The 13,881-nt window shown below is 36.0% G+C and overlaps 1 protein-coding gene across 6 annotated transcripts in view; it reads left to right on the top strand.

The window, feature by feature from the left end:
- BRAF (B-Raf proto-oncogene, serine/threonine kinase) overlaps positions 1–13,881 on the top strand; it is a 153,744-nt gene that overhangs the window by 109,121 nt on the left and 30,742 nt on the right. For 4 of the 6 annotated variants that reach the window (XM_065884233.1, XM_065884234.1, XM_065884231.1 and 1 more), the window contains 4 exons: positions 2,904–3,040; positions 4,011–4,128; positions 6,260–6,344; positions 7,365–7,541. In XM_065884233.1, the coding sequence (XP_065740305.1) occupies positions 2,904–3,040; positions 4,011–4,128; positions 6,260–6,344; positions 7,365–7,541 (517 nt within the window). Of the gene's footprint in view, positions 1–315; positions 436–2,903; positions 3,041–4,010; positions 4,129–6,259; positions 6,345–7,364; positions 7,542–13,881 lie in introns of all 6 variants that reach the window. The other 2 variants (XM_065884229.1, XM_065884232.1) reach the window with 2 other exon arrangements.

Genomic DNA, 13,881 nt, shown 5'->3' with positions numbered 1-13,881 from the left:
TTAATAGCTGTGGCTTTTGATAATTTTGCCCAATACATCCAGCATTTAAATGTTGCCATCATGTTAGCATCACAGAGTTAACTTAGTCATAAAAATTGCCTGCTTAGTACCAAAAATCAAATGTCATTTCTTATCCTTTTTGTGAATCACTTTATAAAGAATCATTGGAATTTTATGAAAATAAGCAGATTTTTTAGACATCCAGAATTATTTTGTGAAGCAGGCTTCAACTCATTTATTCCCCGTGACTTCTTTCATTTCTTCTGTGTGTCTGTCTTCCTGTGTTTGCCTGCCCCTCTCTTTTTCTTCTAACAGCCCCTTTGAACCAGCTGATGCGCTGTCTTCGGAAATACCAATCCCGGACTCCCAGTCCCCTCCTACATTCTGTCCCCAGTGAAATAGTGTTTGATTTTGAGCCTGGCCCAGTGTTCAGAGGTAGTTGGGCTCTTCTTTCTTGTTTTCACCCAAAGCAAACTAAATATAAACAACAGATACTGTTTGTGCCTCACCCTCACAGTGTGTGTTTGTAAGTGTGAGTTTTCAGTACTAAATTTCTGCTTGGCCTGGCTGGAATGCTCTGAATGTGCTTCTCACACATACTCACTACCACAAGCTTTCTGTATGCTGTCTGTCATAAATTTTTAAAAGCAAGAAAATTCTGAGTTGAGATTTCCATCTTGTTTTTTGTTATATTACTTACTTTTTGGTCTTGATTATTTCTTAAACTTGGTGGGTGACAGTAAATAATGTGGGGAGGGGCTTCTTCAAGTTGAATTTATTTTACTTTAATCCATTTAGGTGATAACCTTGATGGCTGCTAATAATGGTTATCAATTTTTTTGGTTTTTAAAAAAAGTGGAAATCCCTATTATGAGTTCTTACTAGACTTTTTGCTTTATTCTTCTGTAATATGTGTCCTTTTTTTTAAAACGTAGGACATGTATATTTTATATCAAAGGTAGGGAACCTTGTTATAACCTTGTTATATTCACTAAGAAAGAAGATCTGTAATATATTTGGGGTATTTAAGCTACTTCAGAAAATTAGGATTTATACTTTCAGTTATGCCCTCATGTGAGGAAAAAGTTAGCAGTATAATTTCACTCATCCATTTTATCTTTTCCATCCTTTAATTACTGGTTAAACTGATTTTTAAAAATTTAAGTCAAAATTTAGATGGGTATCTTGCTGTAAATATTTTCAATGAATTATATTTACTGGCTTTTCCTAGTTAGTGTCTTTTAACTTATTCTGAATGTAATGGTGGCATTTCAGATTTTTGCTCTCTCAGCCCAACTTTCTCAGAAAATCCATGGAATGGGCTGGAAGTTATAGAGTACTGAGTAGTGTAATTAAAGTAAGTGATACAATACAGCACCGAGTAGATCAGAATTGTGAAGCCTGGGTAAGCAGTTAAGGCTTTATGATGTTGAAAATTATCAGTGGAAGGCAGAATATGGATTGTGCTCTAATTAATAGACATTCCAGATACCATTTTCTTTTAGAAAATTGCATGTGAGGTCATGGAAATTCCACATGATGACATATGTGGTGTAGTAATGAGAAAAGTTCTACACAGTTTTAACATTTAAATGTTGCCATTAGTATTCTGATCCTTGTTCTTTGAAAGATAGTGACTTTTTAACTAGAGAATAGTTATCTACTTTTTTAAAAAATTGAAGTCTTTTTGTTCTGTATGTGCAAACATTACCTAGCATCTCAGTCCTACTTAGCTATACTCATGCCCCACTAGGAGTCATTGCTCTGAACCCCTCTGAACCAGGTGCTTTCTGTACATGAATTGAGATTTTTGCTCAATCAGCATTTGGAAAAATGTCCATCACAAAGGTATGCAACCCTGCCAACTGAGTCCATTTTCAAAGAGTGTATTTGTACCCCTTGGACTCATTTGGCTGATAAAATTTTTCCATTTGTAGTAACTTGGCTGAGAGGCCACAGCACTAACCTTGGCCTCATTTTATAGGCAGAGGTTTTTCAGAAAGTCTTGAGAAACCTGCTTGGCTTTGTTTGCATTAACTTTGTTATGCAGGTAAAATTTCATCTTTGTTTAGCAAAATAAGCCTCCAGGAACCAATGAAAGTGACCAGTATCTCTCACTCTTAAATAGTATAGTATGTAGTATAGGATTTTTTAAAATTTCAGTGGCTAATATGAAAGAGCCAAGTAATGTCAACATTATGGCCGTTATCAGAATATGTTTCCATTTGGGGAATTTCTATCTTTTTTTTAATTGATAGGCTGTTAAGGTAACATAATTAAAAGTTTATTTTTTTTATTCGCTTTTAAGTTGATTTTGCTTCTTGTTTTTTTTTTTTTTTTTTTTTGCGGTACGCGGGCCTCTCACTGTTGTGGCCTCTCCCGTTGCCGAGCACAGGCTCCGGACGCGCAGGCTCAGCGGCCATGGCTCACGGGCGCAACCGCTCCGCGGCATGTGGGATCTTCCCGGACCGGGGCACGAACCTGTGTCCCCTGCATCGGCAGGCAGACTCTCAACCACTGCGCCACCAGGGAAGCCCTGCTTCTTGTTTTTTGATCAAAGAAAAAACTTGGGAGTATTTTTTAGTGTTTATCTCTTATTTTAAAAAGATTATTTTTCTCCTAGACTCTGCACCAATAAACAAAGTATATATCTGTAATCAGACGTTTTAAAGGTCATTAAATTGACCAGAAAGCTAAAAGTATAAAGCTGAAAGAAATTATAGTTTTTTAATTTAAAGCTAGTCACCAAATGAGGCTCCTTTTTTGCCTGTCCTTTCCAAATGGTATTAGAACATATACTGAATTTTTAAAATAAGTCTAAATCTCCCTCTACCCTCTGCCCCCAATAAGCTAATATACTTGATCCTCATTTAATAGATATATTTTTCCTTTCACTAACTTAGGATCAACCACAGGTTTATCTGCCACGCCCCCTGCCTCATTACCTGGCTCACTCACTAATGTGAAAGCATTACAGAAATCTCCAGGACCTCAGCGAGAAAGGAAGTCATCTTCATCCTCAGAAGACAGGAATCGAATGGTGAGAGTATATGATATCTTTTTTCCTCTAAGTTCTGTCTTCTTAGAAGTCATAGCCAAATGTAATGTCACCTTTTAGATATATGATATCTAGTGGCATATATGTCCATATTTGACACAGAATTCCCATAATCAAATAAATTTAAGAGCTGATAGTTTTTTGCTTAAAAACAAAACACAACACTCATTTTTGCTCTCACCTGTAATATAATTGAGTAAAAGGCAGTTTTGGAAGAGCAAGAATAGTGTTGTTTCTAAACTATGGAAAGAGAGTAAGCTAGTATTTTAGGAGGCATGATTAGGCATGTATGTTCTAAAGAGTTGGTCTGAAATACAAATATCTACCAAAGGACATTCTTCCCTAATGAAAAATTAGCTATCTGCTGTAAATTAAATCTATATTAAAAACTAATCATTTTAGCAATAGTATATGTTGGATATGTGGGTCCTTTATCATCCCAAAGTGATTGTATATGTTGATAATTTTTTTTAAGAGAGAGATTGGGTCAGATAAGATATATGAGGAAATTTAGCACTGACAGGGAGAAAGTAATTAGATTATCAGCAGCCATAGTATGTTAACTTTTTGGCCTTTGGAGCCAAAACTAGTCACAAATGTATAGCACTTATCTTGCTCCTAGTAGTCTTCCAAATGATAAAAAAGCTGCTTTATTTTATTGATTTTAATAATAAAATTTAATAATAGTAACATTTCTGCTCATACCCAATAAATAATTTTTATTTTTTAATAAACTGTTTCCACCCTAATACTGACTTAGGTCTTAAACTTAAGTTCTATATTGTAAGAATCATCCTTCTATTATTCCTCTAGAGTGTGGGGTTTTTTCCGAAGTTCTTGCTCTCTTCCTAACTTACGTCCCTTTCAGGAATAGGGAAATGTACTTAGTGTGAAGCATAAGATGTTCCTTTTTTGTTTGCCTTGGCTTGACTTTTGCACTATTTTTATCAAGAAAACACTTGGTAGACGGGATTCAAGTGACGATTGGGAGATTCCTGATGGGCAGATCACAGTGGGACAAAGAATTGGATCCGGGTCATTTGGGACAGTCTACAAGGGAAAGTGGCATGGTATGTATGTAATACGGTGACCTTGTCACAAATTATAATAATAGAATATAATAACTTTTGTAAAAATATATCAAAGGGAGTATTCACTGTTTGCATCATTAAGCTAATTTTGATCAGATGCAAGAGTCCTCCAAAGGTTTATAACAGAAATTATGGGAAATAAAAACTGGATTCACAGCAGCCAGAAGTTTAATCATTATACTACAGTAATAATTTTTAAAGATGATCCTCCAGATGAGCTAGTCCCCAAGATTTTTTATTTTTATAAGTCTTTCTGCTGGTAATTTTATTTGTATTATAAACCACAAGTAAACTTATAAAAAGAGTGCTTACCAAAGGAAAGAGTGGGCAGTAAACATACAAAAAATGTTTAGTCTCACTAGTTGTGAAAGAACTACAAATTCAAAAAATAGAAATCATTATTGCCTCTCGAGTGACTTATATTTCTTTGAAAAGACAATCAAATGGACAAAGGTTTTTTTTTAAATTGATTATATTTAGAGTTGTGATTGTAATGCTGCTGGTGGAAACATAAATTGCTATGAATTTTCTGGAGGGCAGTTTGGCAATATGTATATAGAGCCAACAATTCCATTTGTAGAACAGGAACAAACAGATGTGTGTGCAAGTATATTCATTAGAGATTTGATATTAATGAAAAATGGAAATAACTTAAGTGGTCATTAACAGAGGAAGGAATAAATAAATTGATAACCTCCATATATGATTATATAGAAATTAAAATGGTATGGTAGATGTCTATTTTACGGAAAAGTGTATGTAGTATATTTTAAAAGCAGCACATATAATATCCCATATTATGCTACATATAAATATATATAACATAATTTTTTAAATGACTGTCAGTATTTTAGTATATATCTTTTTAGGTTGCCTTTTTCATATATATTTATAAATATTTATGCTGCATACATATAAAAGCCTAGTAGGGTATACATCAATAGGTTAACAATGGTCATTTCAGAGTGACATGATTATGGGAAATTTTAATTTTATTCCTTTTGCTTTCAAAATGTTTAATTTTTTAATTTTAAGTTTGATTTTTTTTTTTTACTATAAGCACTTTATTTGATAATCAGGAAAAATCAGTAAGTTAGTTTAATTATATTGAAATATACATGCAAAAAAGTACACATAAGTGTACAAGTAGCTAAAATTTCACAAAGTCAACACACTGTTCAATAAACAAAACATTACCAGCACTCTAGAAGTCCTCCTTATGCCCTCTGCCCCCAAGGGTAACCACTGTCCTGACCTAAACAGAAATAATACAGGATGTACTCCTTTGTATCTGGTCCTTTTTACTCAATATTGTTTATAAGATTCATCTATATTATTGTATGTAGTTGTAGGTTATTCATTCTCTATATAGTGTTCATTGTGTGACTGTAGCATGACTATCTACTGTGTGATGAGCATTTGAATAGTTTCCAGTTTGGGGCAATTATGGATGCTGCTTCTATGAGTATTCTTAGTACCTGTCGTTTGGTGAACATGTGTCCAAGTTAGTTGGTATATACCTAGGAAAGAATTGTGGGGCCCGTAGTAGGTACTGCCAACAGTGTTTCAAGTGGTTGTACCAATTTATACACCCTTTGGCAACGTGTAAGAATTGTACCTGTTTCACATGCAGTTTTGTGTTTTTTTAATAATTTTCCTAAGTAAAAAGCAACAAGTGATCCATGGATTTGAAAAGATGTTAAATACTCTGATAAAGAAGTCTGCAGTTTTCTATTTTAGCCAAGTTGCATTGGGCCTGTCTATTGCAGTTTTAACATTCAGTTAGTGAATGCGTCTAATTTAGTTTTGTTAAATAACTAGGAAAATATCATGGGTGTTTAATTGGTTAAACTAAATTTCCAGGGGAAAAATGAGATTGGCTGTTTTTTTTTGGATTGGTATTTTGAAATACTAGTATAGGAATATTATTGTTAGTTTAGTTTTTATCCTTAGAAAATTAATGCAGTTTAGGAAGTTAAGGTATAATTTATTTGCAGTTTTATAATGGTAAAGTTTTAAGGCTGTGGTAATTAGTAAAAATACGCTAGTTTTTTTATATTTTTAAATTTTAAAAATTGGAATGACATTTGGAATGGCAATTACCTTTTAGGTGATGTGGCAGTGAAAATGTTGAATGTGACAGCACCCACACCTCAGCAGTTACAGGCCTTCAAAAATGAAGTAGGAGTACTCAGGTGAGCTTGTGTGAATCACGTTTTCCAGAGAAGTTATCTTGATCAACTTGTGTTTTCCAGTGGCAGCCACTGTTAGCTTTACAGACTTACTTAAAATGAATAAAACAAAGTTTGTCTGAGTATATTTTGTCTTTAACTGTATTCTTTTAAGTAGTATGCAATATTACATAGTACAGCTGATAGAAATATTAATCCTAGAGTGAATTAATGGAAATACAGTGTTCTGATCACGAGAAGTAATACTTCCACTTATGGAGACAATGCTCTCAAAATTCTAAGCTTATCAGAACACATTTAGAGATTGTATCAAGCCCTGGAACTTGAGGAAAATTAACAAACTAGAACATGTCCAGGCAAGGACAACTTAGGTGGGAAGGATTCTGGAACTGTAATTTAGGGAGAAAATAGTCAACAGAACTGAGAATATTTGGGTCCATAGAAGGCTGTTACGTTCAAGAGGATATAAACTTAATTGTTTCATTGCAGAGAGCAGAACAGGGAATCCAGTGGCAGAAGTTGTAGGAAAATGATTTTTTCTCAACCTAAAATTTTACTAATACTAGAACCATTTTAAAAGAAAAAAAAGAGGGGACTTTCCTGGTGGTCCAGTGGTTAGGACTGCGAACTTCCACTGCAGGGGGCACAGGTTCAATCCCTGCTTGAGGAACTAAGATCCCACATGCCGCTCAGTACAGCCAAAAAAATTTTAAAAAGAAAGAAAGAAAAAGAGTAGTGGGAATAGGCTACAGTCTCAGTGATAAACTTCCCATAATTGAAGGTATTTAAGGAATCTCTAGTTGCCTATCTATGAGGTATAGTAAAAAAGATGTTTATGAAAAGGGTAGGATGTTAGACTAGACAATTCCTAAAGTCTCATCTAAATTTATCCTTCTGTTGGCTTTTTTAAAAATACCTTTTTCTGACAACATCTTATTAATAAGTAGACTGCTTCAGCCCTCTTTTTTAACATTTGCTAAAGTTTATCAACATTTACTATTTACTGTCACATTTCTTTTACAGGAAAACTCGACATGTGAATATCCTACTCTTCATGGGTTATTCAACAAAGCCACAACTGGCTATTGTTACCCAGTGGTGTGAGGGCTCCAGCCTATATCATCATCTCCACATCATTGAGACCAAATTCGAGATGATCAAACTTATAGATATTGCACGGCAGACTGCACAGGGCATGGAGTAAGTTCCATTCTGTTAAATCTCTTGTAAGTTACTTTTGAAGACCATTGAGGATATTTTAAAGTTTTTAGCTATTATTTTTTGACTTACATTTTCAGTTACTGTCCAGCAACATGTAGACACTTTTAACTAATGGTTAGCAATATGATATTTGAAATAAAATAGTCTCTGTCTAGTATAGTCTTCAAAACATATATCAAATATTTGATAATAAATATATGGCTACAAATTTATGTTTAGCATGCTGTAATTTAGCTAAGCAATAAGGGTTCAAAAGACAAAAATAGGCCAAAAAAAAAAAAAACCCACTAAAAACTCATTAACAGTTATTGAAGTATATAAAATGATTGTTAGTTATCCTTTCAAATTTTTTCCACGTACCCATATTTTCTATTGCAAAATGATCATCTGTGTGAAATAAAGTAAAAGTAAAATAAAATGAAAGTCCGCATTTTGATCCTTTTTGAGGATATCAAGTTGACTTGTTCATATCCATTGAATTTTGCTGTGTAATTTAAAGATAAAAAGTTACTCTAGGGGCTTCCCTGGTGGCGCAGTGGTTGAGAATCTGCCTGCTAATGCAGGGGACACGGGTTCGAGCCCTGGTCTGGGAGGATCCCACATGCCACGGAGCAGCTGGGCCCGTGAGCCACAACTACTGAGCCTGCGTGTCTGGAGCCTGTGCTCCGCAACAAGAGAGGCCGTGATAGTGAGAGGCCCGCACACCGCGATGAAGAGTGGCCCCCGCTTGCCACAACTAGAGAAAGCCCTTGCACAGAAATGAAGACCCAACACAGCAAAAATAAATAAATAAATTTATTAAAAAAAAAAAAAAGTTACTCTGTAAAATTTATCATGGGTCAAAATAGGAAACTGACTACGAAGAATAAATTTTGCATGCAAGTACAAATAAACAGGTAAATCAAAATGTAAAATTAAATAAATTTTGAAAGCACTTAGATGAAAAAGTTTAAGTAAAATATGTTTGAAAGTTCCATAGGTAGTTTAAAAATATGCATGTGTCTTAAGTTAATTTAACATTTTATAGTATACAAATGGCTTTCACATGCATAGGCCATTATGTCATTTAATCTTTATAATGTTATGAAGTAGATTTTTTTTTTTTTTTTTTTTTGCGGTACGCGGGCCCCTCACTGTTGCGGCCTCTCCCGTTGCAGAGCAGAGGCTCCGGACGCGCAGGCTCAGCGGCCATGGCTCACGGGCCCAGCCTCTCCGTGGCATGTGGGATCCTCCCGGACCGGGGCACGAACCTGTGTCCCCTGCATCGGCAGGCGGACCCTCAACCACTGCGCCACCAGGGAAGCCCAGATATTTTTATTTTATGTTTACAGATAAGGAAACAGGCTTCTAAATGACTTGTCTAGACTCCACATTTAATAAGCAGCAACAAAGGTGTTTAAGTCAGGATTTTTGACTCCCAAACCATTATTCTTTCCCCATAACCACTATACTGCTTTTACATTATAAAATTAGAATAAGGTTAAAGAGTATACATGTACTAATGCCTAAAACTCTGACTCAGGATCATTTGTAGCAAATAAAAATAGAACCAAGACTCAAAACCAGATCTAGCTGTTAAATCTTCCCACTGTCCTACCCTCTCTGTCTCAAAACTAGGCGATATATCTGTAATTTAGATTGTTTATAAACCTGTATTCAGCCAAAATCCTTATTGCAGCAAATTATTACCTTATTCAATAACATTACCACTTAACCAGTAGACTTAAAACAATCCCACCTCTGAATCTGAATCTGTTCAAATCTGAAAGATTATATTAAAATCTTGCAAAGAGGGACTTCCCTGGTGGTACAGTGGTTAAGAATCCGCCTGCCAATGCAGGGGACACAGGTTTGAGCCCTGGTCCGGGAGGATCCCACATGCCGTGGAACAACTAAGCCTATGGGCCACAACTGCTGAGCCTGCGCTATAGAGCCCACGAGCCACAACTGCTGAGCCCACGTGCTGCAACTACTGAAGCCCGCACACCTAGAACCTGTGCACCGCAACATGACAAGCCACCACAATGAGAAGCCCGTGCACCACAACGAAGAGTAGCCCCTGCTTGCCACAACTAGAGAAAGCCTGCGCACAGCAATGAAGACCCAATGCAGCCAATTAATTAATTAATTAAAAAATCTTGCAAAGAGTAAACCTTGGCCAGAATGGTAAACATTGAGAGAGAAACAAAGCTTGTTCTTTTCCCACCCCACCAGTCTCTTTGCTGTTTCTTCAGCAGGCCAAGCATGCTCTTTCTTTCCTCAGGGCCTTTGTACTTGTTATTTTCTTTTGGGGATAAGTTCTCATGCCACAAATATTCATAGAGTTTCTCTCTTTTGTCTCTGTTCAAATGTTGCCTTTTAAAGGAAGCCTTCTCTGATCACCTTATATAACATTTTCCTGCTCCACTCTGTCACTCTATACCCCATTCTTGTTTTTGTTTTTAACACCCAATTCCATATAACGTATTTGTTTATTGTCTGTCATCCCCACTAGAATACAAGCTGTACCAGAGCAGGGGTCTTGTTTTGTTCATTGTTTTATCTCTAATGCGTAGAACAAGGCCTGGCCTGTGATAGATACATATTACAAAAATTTAAAAATGAAACCATGATTACACACAACTGCGTATTATTGATAGGTTTACCTTCCAGAAGAGAAAGCAGTCACATCCTTGTCATATCAAAACTGAGAAATGTCAAGAAAAGGAAAAATAGTCAAAGAAGTAATAAAGAATAACAGAGGGGAAATGCTTTTGCTGTACACAGAGGCAGCAGAGAATAGTATTAAAAATTGTTTTAGAAACAGTAAGGAAGCAGTGAAGTGCCAGTGTCGATTAAGGTAAGAAGTGACAGGAGAGAAGAACACTATCAACTTGGAATCGTTCTGTGGTCTGGGGAATAGTTAGTTAAGAGGCAATATTTTCCCATTACTTTACAGTTTGGGATCGATAAGTATAAAGCTTTACAGTCAATTAATTTCTCTAAAATATTTTGCTTACATTTTTAAGTAACACTTACTATATGATGAGTATGTCTGGCTATGAATGTAGATCGTCCCATCAGTTTATCCTGTATTTTAATAGCTGAGAAAGTATTAATTATAAAATGTAAGCCTTCTAACAGATTATATTTTTTATTACCAGCTTAAATTTAACCAAAGAAGATACAATTCCCTTCGGTTCTTTATAAGACAATATATACAACTGGGGTTAAATGTACCAACACATCTTTAGTTTCTGAAGGCTTTGGCAGATTGCAAATCCTCTTATTAAGGTGGCTATGTGATTTTCAGGTTAAGGTGACAGGTTTTTGCTCTCTTGAAACTCCACCAAAACTATAATAATGAGAATTTTTTTGAAGCATGAACATATAAAGATGGAGAAAACAAAGAGGAAGAAAAGAATAGTAACATTTTAGAAGCTAGAAAGCAGATGGAGAAGTGATAATGGACATAGTACACCCAAAAAAACTAAATTATTAACTGACTGTGGAAAAATGGAAACCAACCTGATTTGTACCACAGAATTCTCAAGTCTCAAGAATTGGCACTGTGAGGTTATCTCTGGAGGAGAAAGAGTACATAAATGAAAAGGCCTGTCTGAAATGTTTCTCTAAATCCCTTCTGCTCTGTGCCACTGGGTAGATACCCCATCCCTACCCTGGCAGTACACTGGAAATGTATTCTCTGGAGAGGGGAGAAACTCTCTGGACCCAGGACATAGGGGGAAATGGGTGGCGGCGGGGGGAGGTGAGTTACTACTTACTGAGTGATGAATGGAGAGTTCCCCAGTACTCTCTTTCCATTTGCTTCCCAGACTGCTGGCAGCCAAACCTTCCCCTTCAGGCAAGAGATTGGAAGAGTTTTGTCTGAGGAATCTTAACAGCCAAGAGTAAAGACCCAAAGGTAGTGATATCAGGGATTCCACCTAGATGGGAGTACATGGGAGTTCAAAAACAAGAAGCCCATCTGTATGCTCAAAGCTTTCCGTAGCCTTTTAGTCTCAATCTGAGTAAAGACAAATTATCTCTAAATTACCAGACATCAGAGAGGAAGTCTCTGATGCCAGTGAGAGAGAACAAATGGGGGAAAAGGCAACTAGGAATAAACAAACACAATGCAAGGAGAAGAGATACCCCCCCCAAAAAAACCTATCACTTTTCTCAGAGATAAAAGATCTTCTATCTATGAAACAGGAACAGATGCTTTATAAGGAACATTCAGATAACAATTTAAAATGTTAAAATGCTGATATTTACAGTACACTGGAAATTACTTTCCTTGCAATTATTAAACTTTTAAATGTCGGGTTCCTCTTCCCTTGTCTTCCACCATCATTTCACAAAGAACAGAACAAGCTAGATGTAGCTGACCAGTAACTCCATAGACTATTTAAATAGCTGCTTAATAATGTACTTCTGCACAGCCTCGTTTCAAAATAGTCTGCCCCCTGCATGATTTCCAGATGCTATTGAAAGTGATCTTTTCTGCTTTGCAAAATTGACTCTAAAGTCACAGGGTATAAGCAGAATAAGAGCATCCTATCTCATTGTATAAAGTATCGAGGTCACAGTCATTCATAAGATAAAAACTTTAGTAATTAGGAAGGTTGAATCATTAGGACTTTCAAATATGTCACCTTTATTGGATTATAGAATATAAGCACACGGTGAATGAGTGACATATCTCCTGTGTGGTTCTGTTCTCTCTCTTCAGTAAAAGATCATTTCTGATTCCTAGGTTAACTTTAAGAGAGCAGAGCTATTCTAGTGGTAGATAATTAAAGACTCACTCTTAGGAATCAGGGTTCATGTAGTATGTTTATCATCTTCTCACCTGATAGTCATTGATTCAGCCTAAGGGCCAGGGTATTTTAAAGAATAATGTTACTAAAGAAATTTCAGGACTCGTCAGTCTATCGTGCTGTTTCTTTGCAGGACTTTTCATTTCAGTCTAATATTTATTAATAATTTTAAATTAGGCTTTATTATAAAATTGACTAAATGTTAAATCAAGGAGGCACAAAGAAAAGGTTGTGGTCTGTTGTTTACTCACAGGAGTGTTATATTCTGTATATAAGGTGATTAAAAATAATTTGGGAATAAATGCTCACAATTTACTTTTTAAAATAATGAAGCGTATGCCTCCTTTTACTCATAAGTAAACCTAGTTATAGGAAAGATAGAAGAATGAATTGAAAAAAAAAAAAAAAAGAATGAATTGAAGCTGAGAAGATGGTGAACATGTATTAATGATTGAAAATAATTCTAATTAATTGAAGAATAATTCTAGCAAACATCATTTTCTGGTAGATAAAAACAGTAATTGAGAGGAGGTTGCTGATAATCACAAACAATGCAAATTAAAAGAAGCACACTATTTTTTACCCACTGGAATTGGGAAAATTCCTAAATTCTGGCAAGGTTAAGTGTTGATAAAGGTTAGGGGAATTGCTTACTGGGACACTCCTCATGCAACCAACCACCCTGGGGACATTTTGGAAGTATCTGTTAAAATGTACAGTGTTTGGCCTACCCCCAAGAAACACCAGCTTTTGTTCCAAGAGATGTGTATAGGAAGAGATGTATTACAGGAAAATATATAATAGTGAAAAATTGGAAACATAAATGTCCATCAGTAGAGGACTGATAAAGTTTGGCACATATGTGCAGGGAAAGAATATATAGCAGAAATGAATAATATATGTATCAACATCAGCTTTACAATATGTCCAGTGAGAAAAGCAAGCTGTAGCATGAGACCACTTAAAATTTTAATATTTATTTATTTTTGGCTGTGTTGGGTTTTCGTTTCTGTGCGAGGGCTTTTTCTCTAGCTGCGGCGAGCAGGGGCTACTCTTCATCGTGGTGCGTGGACTTCTCATTGTCGTGGCTCCTCTTGTTGCGGAGCACAGGCGCTAGACGCTCAGGCACAGTAGTTGTGCCTCACGGGCTCAGTTGCTCCGCGGCATGTGGGCTCCTCCCAGACCGGGGCTCAAACCGGTGTCCCCTGCACTGGCAGGCAGACTCTCAACCACTGCACCACCAGGGAAGCCCTATATATATATTTTTAAGTCTTACGTATATGTATGTAGAAGTATTAAAGCAAAGATTAGAAGGTATATGCCAAGCTCAGTAGTTGTTGTCTCCAGGAATGGCAAAAAGGGGTCAAGATGGGGATAGCTATCAAGCAGAGAGGGGCTTTAGCTTTACCTATATAAAATTCTTGTGGTTTCTGGCTTTTAATTAAAAAGATTCTACAGTTGTGTTTTACTTTCACAACCTTTTTACAGGTATAAATTTTTTTAAAAGACAGGAGGCA

Source organism: Phocoena phocoena, chromosome 9 (assembly GCF_963924675.1).
Source record: "Phocoena phocoena chromosome 9, mPhoPho1.1, whole genome shotgun sequence".
Taxonomy (NCBI): domain Eukaryota; kingdom Metazoa; phylum Chordata; class Mammalia; order Artiodactyla; family Phocoenidae; genus Phocoena; species Phocoena phocoena.
Note: the sequence above shows the minus strand (reverse complement) of the source record. Positions and strands in the feature narration are given on the sequence as shown.